General features: G+C 39.1%; 1 protein-coding gene and 1 non-coding gene across 2 annotated transcripts in view; one reads left to right on the forward strand and one right to left on the reverse strand.

Moving 5' to 3' along the window:
• Positions 1–5460: 5460 nt before the first annotated feature.
• Positions 5461–17533, reverse strand: part of DIS3 (DIS3 homolog, exosome endoribonuclease and 3'-5' exoribonuclease) — a 30032-nt gene continuing 17959 nt past the window's right edge. The window contains exons 13-21 of the mRNA XM_049778923.1: positions 17404–17488; positions 15664–15791; positions 14245–14331; positions 12963–13119; positions 8989–9203; positions 8713–8881; positions 8429–8587; positions 7081–7203; positions 5461–5686 (exon numbers count right to left, since the gene is read on the reverse strand). Of these exons, the coding sequence (XP_049634880.1) occupies positions 5603–5686; positions 7081–7203; positions 8429–8587; positions 8713–8881; positions 8989–9203; positions 12963–13119; positions 14245–14331; positions 15664–15791; positions 17404–17488 (1207 nt within the window). The 3' untranslated portion in view covers positions 5461–5602. The remainder of the gene's footprint in view (positions 5687–7080; positions 7204–8428; positions 8588–8712; positions 8882–8988; positions 9204–12962; positions 13120–14244; positions 14332–15663; positions 15792–17403; positions 17489–17533) is intronic.
• Positions 16193–16299, forward strand: LOC126017029 (U6 spliceosomal RNA). The gene has a single exon (XR_007498706.1). It is a non-coding gene; the product is annotated as a U6 spliceosomal RNA (small nuclear RNA).

The raw sequence follows: 17533 nt of genomic DNA on the forward strand, positions 1-17533 counted from the left end.
TTTACCTTGTGTTATTGTTTATAAGTACCAAGAATAATAACTTTACTCCTATCCAAAAGAGTCAATGAATGGACTTACTGACAGCATTAAACTTAAAAATCTGAAAAGACGTGGAATTGTAAAGGTACTATATTATGGGTATACACTAAATTTAAGTTGTAACCTAAGTAAAATAAATCAGATCTCAATATCATTTTTCATTTTAGTTTTTGGACCATAGCTGATGTTCAGGGCTTATTCCTGGAACAGGGCTCAGTGGGTTATATGGGGTGCTAGGGATCTAATCCAAGTTAGCAAGACACACACCCTTCTCTCTGTTCTATAGACCCAAATCTCATTATCTTAGCTGAAGATATGATTGAGCACAATTTCCAAAACTTTTCATTCCTTAATGATCTGATCGTTTTCCAGTTCCAGTGATCTCATACTAGATACAGAGGTTAAGGCACTTGGCTTGCAAATGGTCAGTCCTGGCTCAATTTTGGACACAAGAGCTCTGAGCACTGCCAAAAGTGATCCCTGGGCACTGCTGAATTTAGTTTGGCCCCCTTACCTTACTAAATGACAGAAGGTATTAACTTTCATCTTTATTTTGTTATTAGTGTAAAGTAAGATCCCTTAACTGCCTCCATCCCTTCAGGTTAAACAGTTGGCTGGGAAGTATCTATTAAGTGATACTTTGGCAGACATGTAACTTAATTTTTAAAGCATATGATGGGAGCCAGAAGCAATACAGTGCATAATATAGCACTTGCCTTGCACATGGCCAGCCTGGTTCAACCCCTGCCACACCATATGGTTCCTTTAGCTCTGCCAGGAGTAAGCCCTGAGCACAGTCAGCTATGGTCCAAAGATAGACTTTCACTTTAAGTGATAGGCATGTCAAATTCTTAGAAATACTGTACCTTTGAAAACATTTGTTCTTATTTACTTATCACATTTTCAAAGTAATCTTATTCAAAACGGAATTCTAATAGTAGCCCTAAGAAATAGCAGTGACATTCTCTTCCTTGCTTTTTTGCAACTTGTAAGCTGATATACCTAAAGTGCATTTTTGTTCCTGTATATCTCCATCCACTGATCTGTACTCCACTCCCTTTAGAAGAGACAATCGCTGCTAGGCTCACTACTAAAAGTACTTAGTTTTACCTTTGTTTTAGCTAGTAAGGCATTTGCCTGTATGCACCTGGCCTGGGTTTGATCCTGGCATCCTATATAGTCCTCCAAGCACTGTCAGGAGTTATTTCTGAGTGGAATCAGGAGTAAACCCTGAGCATCTCTGGATGTGGCTCAAATAAATAAAAACACTTTGTTTAGGGGGCTGGAGAGATAGCATGGAGGTAGAGCATTTGCCTTGCATGCAGAAGGGTGGTGGTTCAAATCCTAGCATCCCTAGCCTGCCAGGAGTGACTTGTGAGTGCAGAGCCAGGATTAACCCCTGAGTGGCGCTGGGTGTGACCCAAAAACAAAAAACAAAAAAACAAAACCAAACTACTTTGTTTTTAATGAGTTCTTAATTCCATATTTATATGGGAGTATATATAATTATATAAAACATGTTTTATATATATAAAACTCATACATATTACAAACTCAAAACAATTGCCATAGATCCAAAAGTAGACACTTTCTGGCTGTTTCTTTTGTTGTTGCTGTTTTTGTTTTTTGAGTCACACCTGGCAACACTCAGGGGTTACTCCTGGCTCTGCGCTCAGATATCGCTCTTGGCAGGCACAGGGGACCATATGAGATGCAGGGGTTGGACGTGTGCAAGGCAAGTGCCCTACCACTGTGCTATAGCTCCGGCCCTCTGGTTGTGTGGTAATTTTTTTTTTTAACTTGATTGGTTGGTTGGTTGGTTGGATGGTTTTTAGGCTACACCCATTGACACTCAGGGGCCACTCCTGGCTTCAGCACTCAGAAATTGCCCCCAGCAGGTGGTGACCGTATAGAATTGAGCCAAGACCCTCCTGGGCTGGCCACATGCAAGGCAAACACTCCACAGCTGTGCTCTCTCTCTGGCTCACTGGGCTGTTTTAAAATACACAGGCCACAAAACAAATGAGCATAACAATAACTTGAATTCAAATACCTCCTATCATATATTACATGATCTAGGCACTAGAACTTCAACCAGTGCTCTCAATTGTTGAATTGTTAGTAAGGATTTTTAATTACTCCATAGCACAAACTGTTAGTAAGATTGCTGTTTGCTACCACTCGGATGGAACTGGAGAGCATTGTGTTACCCTGAAGTCTGAAAAAAAGACAATACCAGAGTATCTCACTTATCTGTGGTATCCAGAGAGGCAAAATAAGATAAAACAATGTTATAAGATAAACAATGTTTATAAACCAAGTGAGGTAACATTCTTGGTCTTTGCAAAACTGAGATTACTGAGGTGGAGTGCAGGGGAAGGGATGGGTGCAGTGGCAGGGTAAATAGTTGATCAAGGGCCTAGGGCACTGGTGGTGGTGCAGTAGTTCTGTTCACAAGACGATGAGATGAAGATCAGTACTATTATAAACATGGTACCCAAAAACAAATATTTCCAAAAAATACAAATCATGATATTTAGATGTCCATAAATATGATTTTGTTAGACTGTAAGCGATGCATGTTCTTTTCTAACCCTTTTCCCGCTGACGTGTAAGGAGTTTTCGGTTCACAGATGGTATGCAGTGCAGGGCCTAATTTGCCAAGCTTCTCAGAAAAAGTTTAGCAGATTTCTACACTAGTATGTGAATCTATTTGCCTTGACCCAAGATGACGTGTGTGTGTGTGTGTGTGTGTGTGTGTGTGTGTGTGTGTTTGGATCACACTTGGTGATGGTCAGGGCTTAATCCTAGCTCTCTATACTGGGAAATCACTCTCGGGGGACCCTATGGGATGCTAGGGATTGAATTTGGGTCAGTAGTGTGCAAAGCTCTACCCACAGTACTATGGCACTACCCACTTTCCGCTTCAATGCAAAGTTTTTTTGATAATAGGAAGCTGGTTAATAGCATATCAATTCTTGAGTGTGTAGATGACCATATGCACTATAATTATCTTTAGTAAATATACTTACTCAAGTACTTTCCAGTCTTCTCATTGGACACCTTCTTGTATGGTGATGAGCTCAGCTACTATTTTGTTTTGTTTGGGCTTTTGGGCCACACCAGAAGTGCTAAGGGCTTATTCCTGCCATTGCCAGGGCCTGAACCCAGGTTGGTGCAAACAAGCACTTTACATCTGTACTAGCTCTCTCTCTCTCTGGCCTTACACTGTACTTTAGACATTTAATAAGCAAGAATAAGTAAGGATGGGGTGCTGGCTCAGCAGTAGAGCATTTGACTTGCTCTGGGTTTGGTCCCCAACACCATTCAAATATAAAACTAATCCAATAAACATAAAACCAGGTTGGCCACATACAAGACAAACACCCTACTTGCTATACTATCCCAACCTTAGAAATATCAAAGGAGGAGCTCAGGCAATAGCACAGCAGATAGGGTGTTTGCCTTACATGTGACCAACGTGGGTTAATCCCCAGCATCCCATATGGTCCCCTAGCATCTACAAGAATTAATCCAGAATTCTGCCAGGTGAGCTCTGCTCCCCCTCCACTCAAAAAAAAAAAGTTTTTTTTTTTTTTTTTCCAAAGTAACAGCCTCAAAATTACCTTGACAAAACAAGGTAAGAAGTGCTTGAGGCTAATAAAAGTCACTGGTTCAAGAAATTATGTTTTAATTTTTTATGTTTATGTTTATGTATGTCTCTTTAAGATTATATTGGGTATGTCCTTATCCAATTAACCCTTGTCTTGTGCAGTAAAGGAAAGAAATATTACTTATCTATTTTTTTACTTTGTTTTTTAGTTTTCTGGTGTTGTGTTTTGGGGCATACCTGATGGTGCTGAGGGCTACTCCAGTCTCTGGGTGTCACTGATGGTTCACCACAGTGCTCCTGGATTGATCTGGCAATGCTCAAGAACATGAAGTGCTGGTGATAAAATCTAAGTGTCCTGCATACAATCTTAGCCTAGTCAGCTATTTCTATGGCCCCTCTGCCTTTTTTTTTTTCTTTCAGTTTTGGGGCCACACCTTGCAGGCACTCAGAGGTTAATCCTGACTCTGTATTCAGAAATCATTCCTGGCAGGCTCAGGGGATCATATGGGAGGCCAGGGAATCAAACCCGGGTCCTACCCAGGTAGGCCACATGCAGGCAAACACCCTACCAATGAGCTATCACTCTGGTCCCTACTTTTTACTTTATAATATAGTGTTATCTATAAAGAGGGGGATAGTAGGTAGCCCTGGGTGTATCTGGTGGAGATTGATAGTTCAATTTAAAAAGTGAGTTTGGGGGGCTGGCGAGGTGGCGCTAGAGGTAAGGTGTCTGCCTTGCAAGCGCTAGCTAAGGAAGGACCGAGGTTTGATCCCCCGGCGTCCCATATGGTCCCCCCCCGAGCCAGGGGCAATTTCTGAGCACTTAGCCAGGAGTAACCCCTGAGCATCAAACGGGTGTGGCCTGAAAAACCAAAAAAAAAAAAAAAAAAAAAACAACGGACTCAAAAAGTGAGTTTGGGGAGAGGCTCAAGTTTTGTTTTGTTTTGTTTTGTGTTTTCCTGAAAAAAGGAGAGGTAAGTCAAGTAAATTTGGCAATCTGATATCGAAGATTTTTTTTGTCTGGGCCACTTCCAGCGGTACTCAGAGCTTACTCCTGTGCTCCTTTAGTGGGACTCGAGGGAATCATATAGTTTGACACAGATCAAACTTTGCAGTGTGCAAAGCCAGCACCTTACCCTCTGTACCAACTCTCCAGCCATTGATGTAGACACTGAAAGTGCCACCTCTAATCTTTCATTATGCCTAAGGTTTTATTTCATGAGAAAATTGAACTAAATGTTTAGGATGATTATCATCACTATGTTCTCTGATAATAGAAAAACTGCTTTTCCAGGTGGATCGAAATAACCTACTTCTTTTCTTCCTACAACATCCATTCCTAAACACACAATTGTCCAAAGACCACTAATAAAATGTCGAAGGCTCTCTAACAATGTGTGCACTTAATGCAGGTTAGTTAAATTAAAGCTGGCAAAGGAAATTAAATACTGAATCTGTTGACAGATCTTGACTTCACTGCCTTAAAATCTAAAACCTGCCATACCAAGCACTGACAGCTTTCAAGATTTATAAAGAATAGATTGTTCCTTGCCTCTAAAAATAATCTGTTTTCCTCCACAGGAAAAATGATAGGATTTATTCCCTATCGATATTAAATAATCAAATTACTTATGTAAAATTAATGTGCTCTTCAATGAGCAGATGAATATACATACCATTTAAATGATCTTTACAAATCCCTGAAGTTGCTATCTGTCACCATAGTGATAGATATTCAATTGAATTTTTCTGCATAAACAGTTCTCTTCAGAAATGAAGCAGAAAGATGGGACAAACACAGCCAACAATTCAATAAAAATTCAAATTTTTAAATTATTAAAATGTACTTAAAAGTAACAATCTACCACACACTTCTCTGAATCAAAAAGGGTCTCAAGTTTTTCTTATAAAAAAGAAAACGAGTCTTTCAAGTTTCTTCGTTGGATATTGCTATTTTTCAAGCTTCTTTTTCTTTTTCTCTGGTTCATTATTGTCCACATTTAAAGCATCAGTAGGAATGTTTATTCCTGGTATCTAAAGTAAGTTAAATTGGGGAAAAAAGAAAAGATGAGTGAAAGTATATAATAAAGACAAAATCTCATTCTCTTCCCCTACCCATGAAAACTATCAATTTCAAAAGCTTGAAGATAGAGGTAGGAAAGAGAAATAGTGATGGTCATTTTCCACATAAAGTACATGTGTTTTATATATAAAGTATGTGTAGTTCAGAAATGTCTACGATATTTGACATTTAGATATGATCTTAAGTACGTCATTTTCGAAATATGATTAACCAAAACAGTCTGAGCCACTGTGATCATCAGCATTAAAGGCTCTAGGCTGACTGTGCAGTACAGCGGTGGAAGAACAATCCTAGTCCTGGGCAGGAGAAAGAATTGAATAGACTGAGCACATCTCTGCACACAGAAGACCCAGATGATCCCTGGCAACACATGGAAAGAGCTGAGCACCTCAGGATCTACCCTCTACCAAAGAGGAAAAAAAAATCCCTCATAGGTGAAACACTATCAGAAAGAACCAGGCAAAAATTTCTAAAGAAGGCCAGAGAGAGAGAGCACAGAAATTAAGGTGCTTTGATACCTGGTTTGACACCTGGCACCAGAAGGTACCTGAGAACAGAGCCATAAGTAGCCACTAAGTACCACCAATTGTGGATCACCATAATTATCCCCCACAAAAAAAAAAAAGAAAAAAGAAATCCAAAAGAGCCCTGTTCTTGGTGCCAAGAGTATCACTTAAGTCTGGGAGACCAGAGTCTAGGGCAGAGCCTCCCAACTCATTTGGCTCACTGTTCTCTCTTTCAATGGGAATTAAAACAATCAGTCTTCCCTAGAAATTTGCCTTCTTTAAGCAAACAGGAAGCACCCTACAATTATACCATAGGTTACTACTGCACCTCTCATGATGACGCTAATGCCCCTCAGGGAGAACATCTCACCACCCTGGGAAGTCCTGTCTAGAGAAATCAGAGAAATAGAGGATTTGCTGTTTGCAAATATTTGGCCTCCAACACTACTTCCAGGATTCTCCTTCATGTTAAATAGGAATCTGGGATATGGCTCAGTTGTTGAGCACTTTCCTTTTATGTGTGAGATGCTTTTATGAGTGATATGTATCCCCAGCACTGGCAGAAGACAGAAATAAGTTAGGAAAAAGACTGGAGCAATAGTACAGTAGTGCTATTCCATGCAATTGACCTCGGTTCCATCCCCAGCAACCTATGAAACCCACCAGGAGTGATTCCTGAGCATGTATCCAGAGCAATACCTAAACACTAGCAGGTGTGGCACCAAAATCTAAATAAATAAATAAATAACAAAAGAAGTAACATAGGACTCTAGTCCTAATGTCATAAAATAAATGCCATCTATTCCATCAAAACGTGGTAAAAATAAGGTAGGTCTTACCTGTGGTTCTACCAGGGACATTCGAATTTTCTGATGCTGCAGATTAGACGAGTCCAACATGATTTTCACTTTAACTTTATCAAATATATGGAATACTGTATCTTCTATTTTAAGTGAAGGTGTCTGAAAAACAATTTTACTGTTTTAATTGCTTTCTTTTTTTTTCTTTTTGGTTTTTGAGACTCACCCAGTGACACTCAGGGGTTACTCCTGTCTATATGTTCAGAAATCGGCCCTGGCTTAGGGGGCCACATGGGATGCCAGGGGATTGAACTGCAGTCCATCCTGGGCCATCAGCATGCAAGGCAAGCACCCTACCGCTGTGCCACTGCTCCGGCCCCCTAATTGCTTTCTTCTATTCACAATCTTTATATTTCATCTTTAATATTAAAGTTTAAACAAAACATATCTAGGTATTGAATAAATCTTAGGTGTTCAATATAACAAAAACTTCATTTAATTTTTTGTATATTGACAAAGGTCTCACATATAAGACCATTCTTTTTGTTTTTGTTTGTTTTGGGGTCACACCCAGCAGCGCTCAGGGGTTACTCCTGGCTCTACGCTCAGAAATCACTCCTGGCAGGCTCGGGGGACCATATAGGATGCCGGGATTTTCTGCATGCAAGGCAAATAGCCCGGCCTACTTTCATGCTATCTCTCTGGCCCCCCCTAACCTCAGGATTCTTACCCTGACTACTGCGCAGAGGAGCACAAGGCAAGAAGAGCAAAGTTTATTATTCTGTGGCTCAACCAAAGTTAGCGAAGTAGGAAGAGTAGCAGATAGAGAGGCAGGAAAAAAGTTTAAAAAATTCCTTTTCCAGAACTCAGCATTCATTTGTTCTTTTTTTTTTTTTTTTTTTTTTTTTTTTTGTGGTTTTTGGGTCACACCTGGCAGTGCTCAGGGGTTATTTCTGGCTCCAGGCTCAGAAATTGCTCCTGGCAGGCACAGGGGACCACATGGGGTGCCGGGATTTGAACCGATGACCTCCTGCATGAAAGGCAAATGCCTTACCTCCATGCTATCTCTCCGGCCCCTCATTTGTTCTTTTTACTCCAACCTATCCTACCCATTCAAGTTTTCCTTATAGGATGTAAAGAAAAAAAAGCTAAGGCAGATTTGTGCGCATTTATGTATATATTATACATGACATATATAACGTATATACATATATATGTACATATATGGACTTCCTGAGGTAAGAATTATGAGTGAAATTAAGATTAGTCGCAAAATTTAAATTCTGCATACTAAAAAACTAGTACTCCAACCTTTTTTTTTTTTGGTACCACTTTACAACCTTATAAAGAAAAAGTGAGTCTCCAAATAAACTAGAAAATAGCATACCTCATCATCATAAATAAGTCGTGGCTTGGGTTTGTCCTTCTCTTCAAAAAAGACTGTGCCTTCTAAACCATACTTTGGAATTAACACCACAATAGCATTCTTTCGTACAAATAGAATATAAGCTTCTTCACTCACTATTCCTTTGCTTTTGAAAAATAACTGTAAAATACAATGCAGTATTTAAGGTCTTAAGAACTTCTCAACATACTCTGAAATTAACAGGAAAGAATTAAAATTAAATATACCATGAATAAAACTTAACACTATTCACAGACGACATGTACCTGGGTATGAAAAGCCACTGATGCTCGCTGGGCATACTGAGCCATTTTGTGACGAAAATTGAGATTTTTACATAACTCTGCAAGCTTGTGCTTGTCTGTCAGTTCTGGGTAAGTACAGTCAGCTCCAATAGCTACAGCCAACAATCGATGAACAATGATGTCTGCATACCTAAAACATGGAGCAAAAATAAATCATACTATGGCCACATTAAAATAGCCTTTTTTAAGATTCAAATAAGTTTGCCATCCCCTTCAATTACAAAGGAAAAAATATACCTTCTGATTGGTGAAGTAAAATGTGTATATATTGGGGATGCTAAGCCATAATGATGAAAATCATTATCCATTCCAGAACAGAAGTAAACTGCTTGCATCATACAGCGAGTGGCTAATATTCTTAACAGGGTGTTGAGATATGGGAAAATAGGGGAGTCTGCTTTGTCCAGGGAGTCAGCCAAAGATTTGGCTGTATCAGTTTTAATTTCCAAATCCTAGGAAATAGAAGGGGGGGAAAATCCAACATCATAAGCTTTTTCAAACAAAATCAATAACATCAAGTCTTATTCAAAATAGATTGAAGAGGTTGTGTTTTTGCCCAGAGTTTAATGCTTTTTATACTTAGCTCTAGAAGAACTGCAAATAAATTTATAAAGAAAAATAATGATGCTGCACAACAGAAACTTACAGTTTTCTGAATGTATTTAAAGGCATAGTATCAGGATTTGGTGACTTTTTTATTATTTTGTTGAATTATTTTATTTTTTTTGGTTTGGTTATTTTTTGGAGGGGGGCACAGTGAGGCTCTGGGGATACTCCTGGCTATATGCTAAGAAATCGCTCCTGGCTTGGGGGGCCATATGGGACATTGGGGAATTGAATCAAGGTCCGTCCTAAGCTCGCGTGTGCAAAGCAGATGCCTTACAGTTAGCACCACCGCTCTCCCCAATTTTGGTAAATTTTAAAGAAGTTCCTGGGATAGGAGAGAGAGCACAGTGAGTAAGGTACATTTCATAAGGTCCCTGAGCACTGCTAGGAGAAATTCCTAGAGCACAGAACTAAAAGTAACTCAAGACTCTTGGACTTAGGGCCAAAGAGATAACCCAGCAGTAAGCCATTTGCCTTGCATGCAGCCGACTAGGGAGGGACCTGATTTGATTCCTGGCGTCCCATATGGTCCCTGAGCTTGCCAGGAGCAATTTATGAGCACAGAGCCAGGAGTAACCCCTGAGCATCGCCAGGTGTGGCCCAAAAACCAATCTATAAATCAATTAACCATAAGCTTAAAAAAAAAAGACTGTTGGACTTGGCCCTAAAACAAACAAACAAACAAAATAAACATAGTTCCAAGGAGAATGTGATCATGGCAGCCTAGCAGTGTTTCCTTGAGATCAACTGGTGCTTGCCTAATTTTGGTTGGTGTAGAGAAAAATCAAAGCATATCTGGGAATTGTGCGATTCAGAATTTTCTCTGCAGGTATTTTCTTTCCACTTATAACAGAAGTGAAAGCCAGATACAAAAGAAAAATATTAGTCACTACAGCTTTCACAATTTGATACATCAGCTCTAGCAGCTTTTTTGTTTTTCTACATTGGGAAATGGGGGAAATGGGGCCAAAACAGTTGAATGCTTGACTCTCCTTAGGTTTTAGGAAGAAACAGGGTAAGAGAAACTCTTCTAAATCCCTGTGTGGCCATGGGGTAGAAGACTGATTTGGATGGCTAGGAGTTAGCTGTCTGGCTCATAACAGGTTTGAGCCCAAACCAGAAACGATACTATCTAGTGAATAGTTAGACATAGTCATGTGTAAAACTTGATATTCAATGACATAAAGTACCATTGATGATGCATATTATACTATGTATATGTATATTGTCTCTATTTTGTCTCTAATAGGCTATACCATTGAGCCTAGGTCATAGGTTAACCATTCAGGTTTAATTATACTCCAGTATATACACACAATCACAACACCAGCAAAAGACCTATTTCTCAGAAAATATTTCTTTTTAAGCAATGCATATAATGCAAAGATCCAGCATACTGCTTTGTTCTGGGGGAAAAAGAAGAGACCTAAACAACTGAGCCTGCCGGTAAATTATGCCTGACTAAAAACCTAAAAACTCCCCTGTTTGGGGGAGTGGGATTACATGGCAATGAATCTGCTGTGCCTGGTCTAGTTTTCCCTTTTTCCACCTACGCAATAAATAAGACTACTTGTGGCTTAATTAAGTTGAAGGTAAATGAGAAAAAAGTGTCTTGTAAATCTCTGAAGTTAAGGGGGTTGAAAATGAGGATGATATCACATAGATACAATAGATAAACCTGGGTTTGATCTATGGCATCCCATATTATGGGCCCTGTGCCCATCAGGAGTGATTCCTGAATGAAGAGCCTGAGGATCCCTGAGTATGGCACAAAAACAAACAAACAAAATGTATAGAGGCATATGGAAGCAATCACTATGTTCAAGATGCTGCAAAAACTAGGTCTGGAGGGGCCAGAGAGAGAGCATGGAGGTAGGGCATTTGCTTTGCATGTAGAAGGACGATGGTTCGAATCCCGGCATCCTGTATGGTCCCCTGAGCCTGCCAGGTGCAATTTCTGAGCATAGAGCCAGGAGTAACCCCAGAGTGCTGCTGGGTATGACCCATCCCCCCCCCAAAATTGGTCTGAAATACCTGATTTATAATGTACAGGGTGCTTGTTATTTTTAAAATTTAGAAGGTAGGGGCTGGAGCGATAGCGCAGTGGTAAGGAAGTCAATCCAGGACAGTGGTTCGAACCCCAGCATCCCATATGGTTCCCTTTGCCATCCACGAGCAACTTCTGAGCGCAGAGGCCACAAGTAACCCGAGTGCCACTGGGTGTGAACCCCCCACCCCAAAAAAGTCAAACCCAGTCGTGCTCAGAAGCTCCTACAGAGATCATAGTCACTACCAGCAATTGATCGTGGGGTGCCTGCCTATATGTGACCTTAACTTCTGTACTATTTCTCTGGCCCCATAAGATGCTCTTTAAGGGCATGAAAACAGTTTCAAGGCCCAGTTCCACACTTAATCTTATCAAACCACCCAGCCACCAAATTTGTTTCTGATCGGGGCCGGGCGGTGGTGCTGGAGGTAAAGTGCCTGCCTTGCCTGCGCTAGCCTAGGACGGACCGCGGTTCGATCCCCCGGCGTCCCATATGGTACCCCAAGAAGCCAGGAGCAACTTCTGAGCGCATAGCCAGGAGTAACCCCTGAGCATCACAGGGTGTGGCCCAAAAACCAAAAAAAAAAAAAAAAATTGTTTCTGATCTATAGATCATGGACCACACAGCTGCAAAGGGCCACGTGACACCTTAGAATCTCATAGTAGGGGCAGGAGGGGCAGGAGGATAGTCCAGAAGGTGTGCGCTTTCTTTACACACCCAGATTCAATCTCCCACATCCTGGATGTCTGATCTCCCAAGCCTGCTTGGAGTGATCCTTAAGTGCAGAACAGGAGTATTATCTGAGCACTACAGGGTATGGCCTCAAATCAGATAAATTAAAAACAAAAATTCAAAGTGTCAGCTCAGAAATATGACAGGAAACCTAATAATAAATTACATAGTAACTTTGTCAGTTACACAGCAACTCAGAGTTCAGTGAGTCTAAACAGTAACACCAAAGGCTTAACTGCACCAATCATGGCCCAGTAAACCTTAGACTCTGATTTTTTTAAACAGATAGAATAATTGCTTCAAAATAATCTTTGTTGATCTAAGTTTTGATCATTCCATTTCATTTTGTGTTGTAACAAACAATATGAAGTTGTTTTTGTTTTGATTTGGTTTGATTTGGGGGCCACAATCAGTGGAGCTCAGGGGTCACTCCTAGCTCTGTGCTCAGAAATCATTCCTGGCAGGCTTGGGGGACCATATTAAATAGCGGGGCAGGGAAATGGATGGGAAACTGGGGAGAAGGGTGAAGGGAAGGACAAATTGGTGGTGGGATTGGTATTTGAACAATGAATGCCTGAAACAACTGTTTTATGAAAAACTTAGTAAGTCAGTGTTAAAATAAAAAATGTTTAAAAAAAATTTCATTATAAGTTCATTTCAGGATGTAAAGAAATGACTACCCCTAAGTTAGAACGTGTGTGTGTATTTAATCACAAGAACAACTGGCATCTTTTGATAGAAAGTAAATGAAACTTTTATGGAGAAGTAAATGTAGATTAGTAAATACAAAGCGAGCACAGACAATGCTCAGCATCAGAGCCCTACCTTGGATTTAGCCGCCTTAACAAGGATATCATAATTGGATGGCGGAGGAGCAGGATGTTTCCGAAGTAGAGCATGTTCAGAAAATTCTTCATGAATTTTTTTTGCAACAGAAATATTGGCAAGTAACATAAACTCTTCCACCATGGAATTTGTTTCTCTATCAATGAAAATAAATAATTACACAAGAAAAGAATATCTAGAGGCAGAGCAATAGCCTTGCATGTGGCTGAGCTGGGTTCGATCCCTAGCATCACAGATGATCCCTGAGCCCACCAGGAGTGATCTCTGATTCAGAGTCAGAAGTAATCCCTAATAAAATAGTAAAAAAAAAAAATGAAATAATCCCTGAGTACTTCCGGATATAGAACCCCCAAAAGAAAGCACTCTTAAGAATTACCATTCTTTTCATTTCTGTTACTATGTTAACAACTTCTTACTGCTACCATCTACCACATAAGTAAATCCCATATGTTGGAGTGGACTTCAGAAATTATAATCAGGAAAAATAGCTTGACTAATTTTAGTTATTTGTGAAGATTAAAATGTAATTTCTGTTTACTTCTTTTCACCAAGGCTGAGAAAAAAAATTTATTTAACATTAAATTCCTCTTTTAAAAAGTTCATTTAAGGGGCTGTGAGGTGGCGCTAGAGGTAAGGTGCCTGCCTTGCAAGCCTTAGCCAAGGAAGGACCGCGGTTCGATCCCCCGGCATCCCATATGGTTCCCTCAAGCCAGGGGCAATATCTGAGCGCTTAGCCAGGAGTAACCCCTGAGTATCAAATGGGTGTGGCCTAAAAAAAATTCATTTAAAAAAATTCAAAACTATTCAAGCTATAAAATTTTGGCTCAAAAAAAATTTAGAACTGGGTTTGAAGTGAATGTAGCAAGCAGAGAGCTTGCCTTATACACAGGTGACCCAGGTTCAATCCCTGGCACCCCATATGGTTCCTAGAAAAACACCAGGAGTGATCCCTGAGTGTAGAACGAAGGAGGAAAGCTGGTGTGTAGCCCAAAAATCAAAATATTATAACTTTTCACCAACCTATTATCCTCTCTCACAAAAAATATAGATTCTCAATTTTTCTATGATAAGCTTAATTCTACTTTTATTTTTTAAAAGTGAGATATAACTGTAGGGAATACGTAAAATATTTATTAAATCAAAGGCATCCATACAAATCACAGCTATGAGAACAGGTACTTTAGGTATGTCTGATTAGTAAGATAAGACATTTAAAGACAAATCTTATTTAATGCCCATCAAAAAAAAAAAAACTGCATACCTAAGTTCCTTAGTCTGCAGATCTATAGGATCATGAGTTTCACTGTCCATGTGGAATCGAACTTCTGGAGAAGAGAGAGTCAAAGCACTAAACAAAAAATCAAACAGGTGAATTACTCAAATAAGCAGATAACAGATAGGACTCAAGAACAGTTCTTATAAAAAATATTTACAGTATGACTTTTTAAAATTAAGAATGCCTGACCTACAGCAGCCTAATGCCACTACTTATATACACCTTCTGACAGAAACAATCCAACTCAACTTAACCTTATCAAACTTCCAAGCCTCTGATTTATTTCAGAACTATAAATTCTGAACTGTGCAGCAATGTAACACCTCAGTTTTTCTCAGTCCAGTAGTATCACAGGAAACTATGGGAAAGTTACATAGCAATTTACCAAGCACTAGTGAGTCTAAACAGTAACATAGAAGACTCAATTAGCACCAGCCACAGCGCAGTAAATCCTTAGACACTGATTAAACAACACCATGGAGACATAATGATCATTTCTAACTGATCGCTGTTGATCAAAGTTTTGATAATTCCATTTGCCTTGGTGTTGTAACAAGAAATATAAATAATATGCTTGTGCTTGCATAAAGGAAGGCTATGGTGGAGTCGGGGGTGTTTGGTGATGCTTCCCTTCAGAAGGTCACAATTGTGGTAGAATTGTTGTCTGAACATTTAATGCCTGAAACCACTTTTATGAACAACTTATCAAGTCATGATGTTATTATAAAAATTAGGGGGAAAAAAGAAGGGCAGAGTAAAGAAAAAAAATCAAATTAAGAGTGCTGTTCTGGCATCATTCAGAGGAGATTAAGTTACAACCTAGAAATTTACAAGTCTTTTTTTTTGTTTTTAAACAGGGATGCTCAGGAGAATCTGGGTCACTCCTGGTGATGTCACCCTGATGGTGAAAACTGATGCTTCACTGTACAGATCAACAGTGTGAAGGCTTGGGCCACACGGTAGTCTGGGGTGAGATGCGGGAGAGAGGAGGAATCATTCAGTTCAGTATTGGAGATCAAACTTTCATTAATCTCTTCAGCTCCTACATGTCTTACTTGAAAATCACTAAAATGAGTGTGGCTTCAATTTGCATTTACTCACTGTGCATCTAATACAAACTTTCTAAAGATCGTCTTTACATGAGCTTTCTTTCTCCCAACTTTCATTTTATGGTCAAAGTTCAAATACTTTTGTGTTCTGAGAGTTGAAATTTTCAATAGAAACAAATTCACTTTTAGCTAAACAAAGTGCAAACAAATCCAGGATATAAGCACCAACTAGCCCAGAAGTAAAAGAAGAAACATGCTATTTCATTTCATCTTGTGTCAATTCATCCGATGAGGTCATTGCTATACAAATACAAAACACAAATTAGAAGATATTAAAGATATATCTGAAATGTACCCTTTCTCAATTCTTCCTCTTTTCAAAATTTTTGCTAGTTTGTTTAGTCCACGGAGACTGGTGGTAATATCATCTTTCATGGATGCTGAATCAATTCTCATCTGAGCTTCAGCATATGTCAGGGAAGCCTATTAAAAGAATCACATATCAAATTAACACAATATAAAACCCAACTGTGTCCTCATATTGCCACCACAGAACATCTATAATGTTAGAAAAACTAAAACCCAAAACCAATAACAAATCCTGTATAATTGTATACACACAAACAAAATGATAATTATACTACTTACTGATGGGTTTTAGTTAAGAAATTTTATCTAATGCCTTATTCAACTAAGCAAACTTAAAGAAAAGCATTAATACTGTTAATGAAGTTTTAAATTTTACTCATATTTCACCTAGACATTTAGGAAATGCTAAAATAAAATGCAAAATTATGATCACAGTCTCATGTCTAAGTATTCTTAGAAAAAAAACCAGTAGTTCCTCAAGTAAAAAATAGATTAGTGTTAAGAATATTAGATACGTGCTCACTTTGGCAGCACATATACTAAAATTAGAATGATACAGAGAAGATAAGCATGGCCCCTGCGCAAGGATGACATGCAAATTCATAGAGCGTTCCATATTTAAAAAATATATAACATGGAGATAAGGCGTTTGCCTTTCATGCAGAAGGTCGTTGGTTTGAATCCTGGCATCCCATATGGTCCCCTGTGCCTGCCAAAGGCGATTTCTGAGCATAGAGCCAGGAATAACATCTGAACGCTGCCAGGTGTGACCCAAAAACTATATATATATATATATATATATATATATGTATATTAGATACAGGTCAGGATCAGAATCTTAGGAAACCAAACCAAACCCCACCCTAAAGCCCACCCCCAAAATAGAAGAAAAACCTTAGTGAATACTTAAAGAAATAATCTCTTAGTCCCTAGAAAAAAAAAGTAAATTTGGAAAATCAATCATACAAAGGAGAGGTTAGGAAGCCTCAAAAGAAATGTTACAGTAAAATGAATACATGCAGGAATTGTGGGGAAAATTACTGAAAAATAAAAAAAAGGATGAAGCTGTGACAGAAATCACACCCTTCATGAGTGGGGCTCTGAGTTCAATCTCTGGCATTAGAGATTTAAAAACAAAAAAGGAAAAGATCAAGAAAGACAATCTGGGTCCACTGCACACAGAACTTAGCCCAACTCTACAAGCACTCAACTATGGTGTTATTTCTAGGACAAAATGTGAGAAAAGGGAAGACCTATCTTTAAGGATAACTAAAAATACTACAGTTCTGCGTTGTGCAGAAATGTTGGTTGAGGGCCGGGCGGTGGCGCAAGAGGTAAGGTGCCTGCCTTGCCTGTGCTGGCCTTGGACGGACCGCGGTTCGATCCCCCGGCGTTCCATATGGTCCCCCAAGCCAGGAGCAACTTCTGAGCGCATAGCCAGGAGTAACCCCTGAGCGTTACTGGGTGTGGCCCAAAAACCAAAAAAAAAAAAAAAAAAAAAAAAAAAAAAAAAAAAAGAAATGTTGGTTGGTCTTTTCAAGTCAGGACACAACCATATTTTTTTATATCAATCAGCATATAACTGGAAAAAAGGTTTCCAAAAGAATTCCTTAATTTGAGGGGGAAAATATTTCTTGGTAAAGCTTAAACTTTTTTAAAAAAAAAAAGCTAGAACATCATTAAAAGCAACACATTTAAAATATTCATTATTAACCATAAAGCTTACCTTTGAATTAATGGCACTTTTGGTAAACCTAGTTTTTAAAATTTCAGCATTGTGATTCATTTCCCAAATACATGAAAATGCCAACCTAGTAGGGGAAAGTAAGGCAGTACTTATAAACAAGAATCAAAGT

The sequence above is a fragment of the Suncus etruscus genome, chromosome 8 (genome assembly GCF_024139225.1).
Source record: "Suncus etruscus isolate mSunEtr1 chromosome 8, mSunEtr1.pri.cur, whole genome shotgun sequence".
Classification (NCBI taxonomy): Eukaryota; Metazoa; Chordata; class Mammalia; order Eulipotyphla; family Soricidae; genus Suncus; species Suncus etruscus.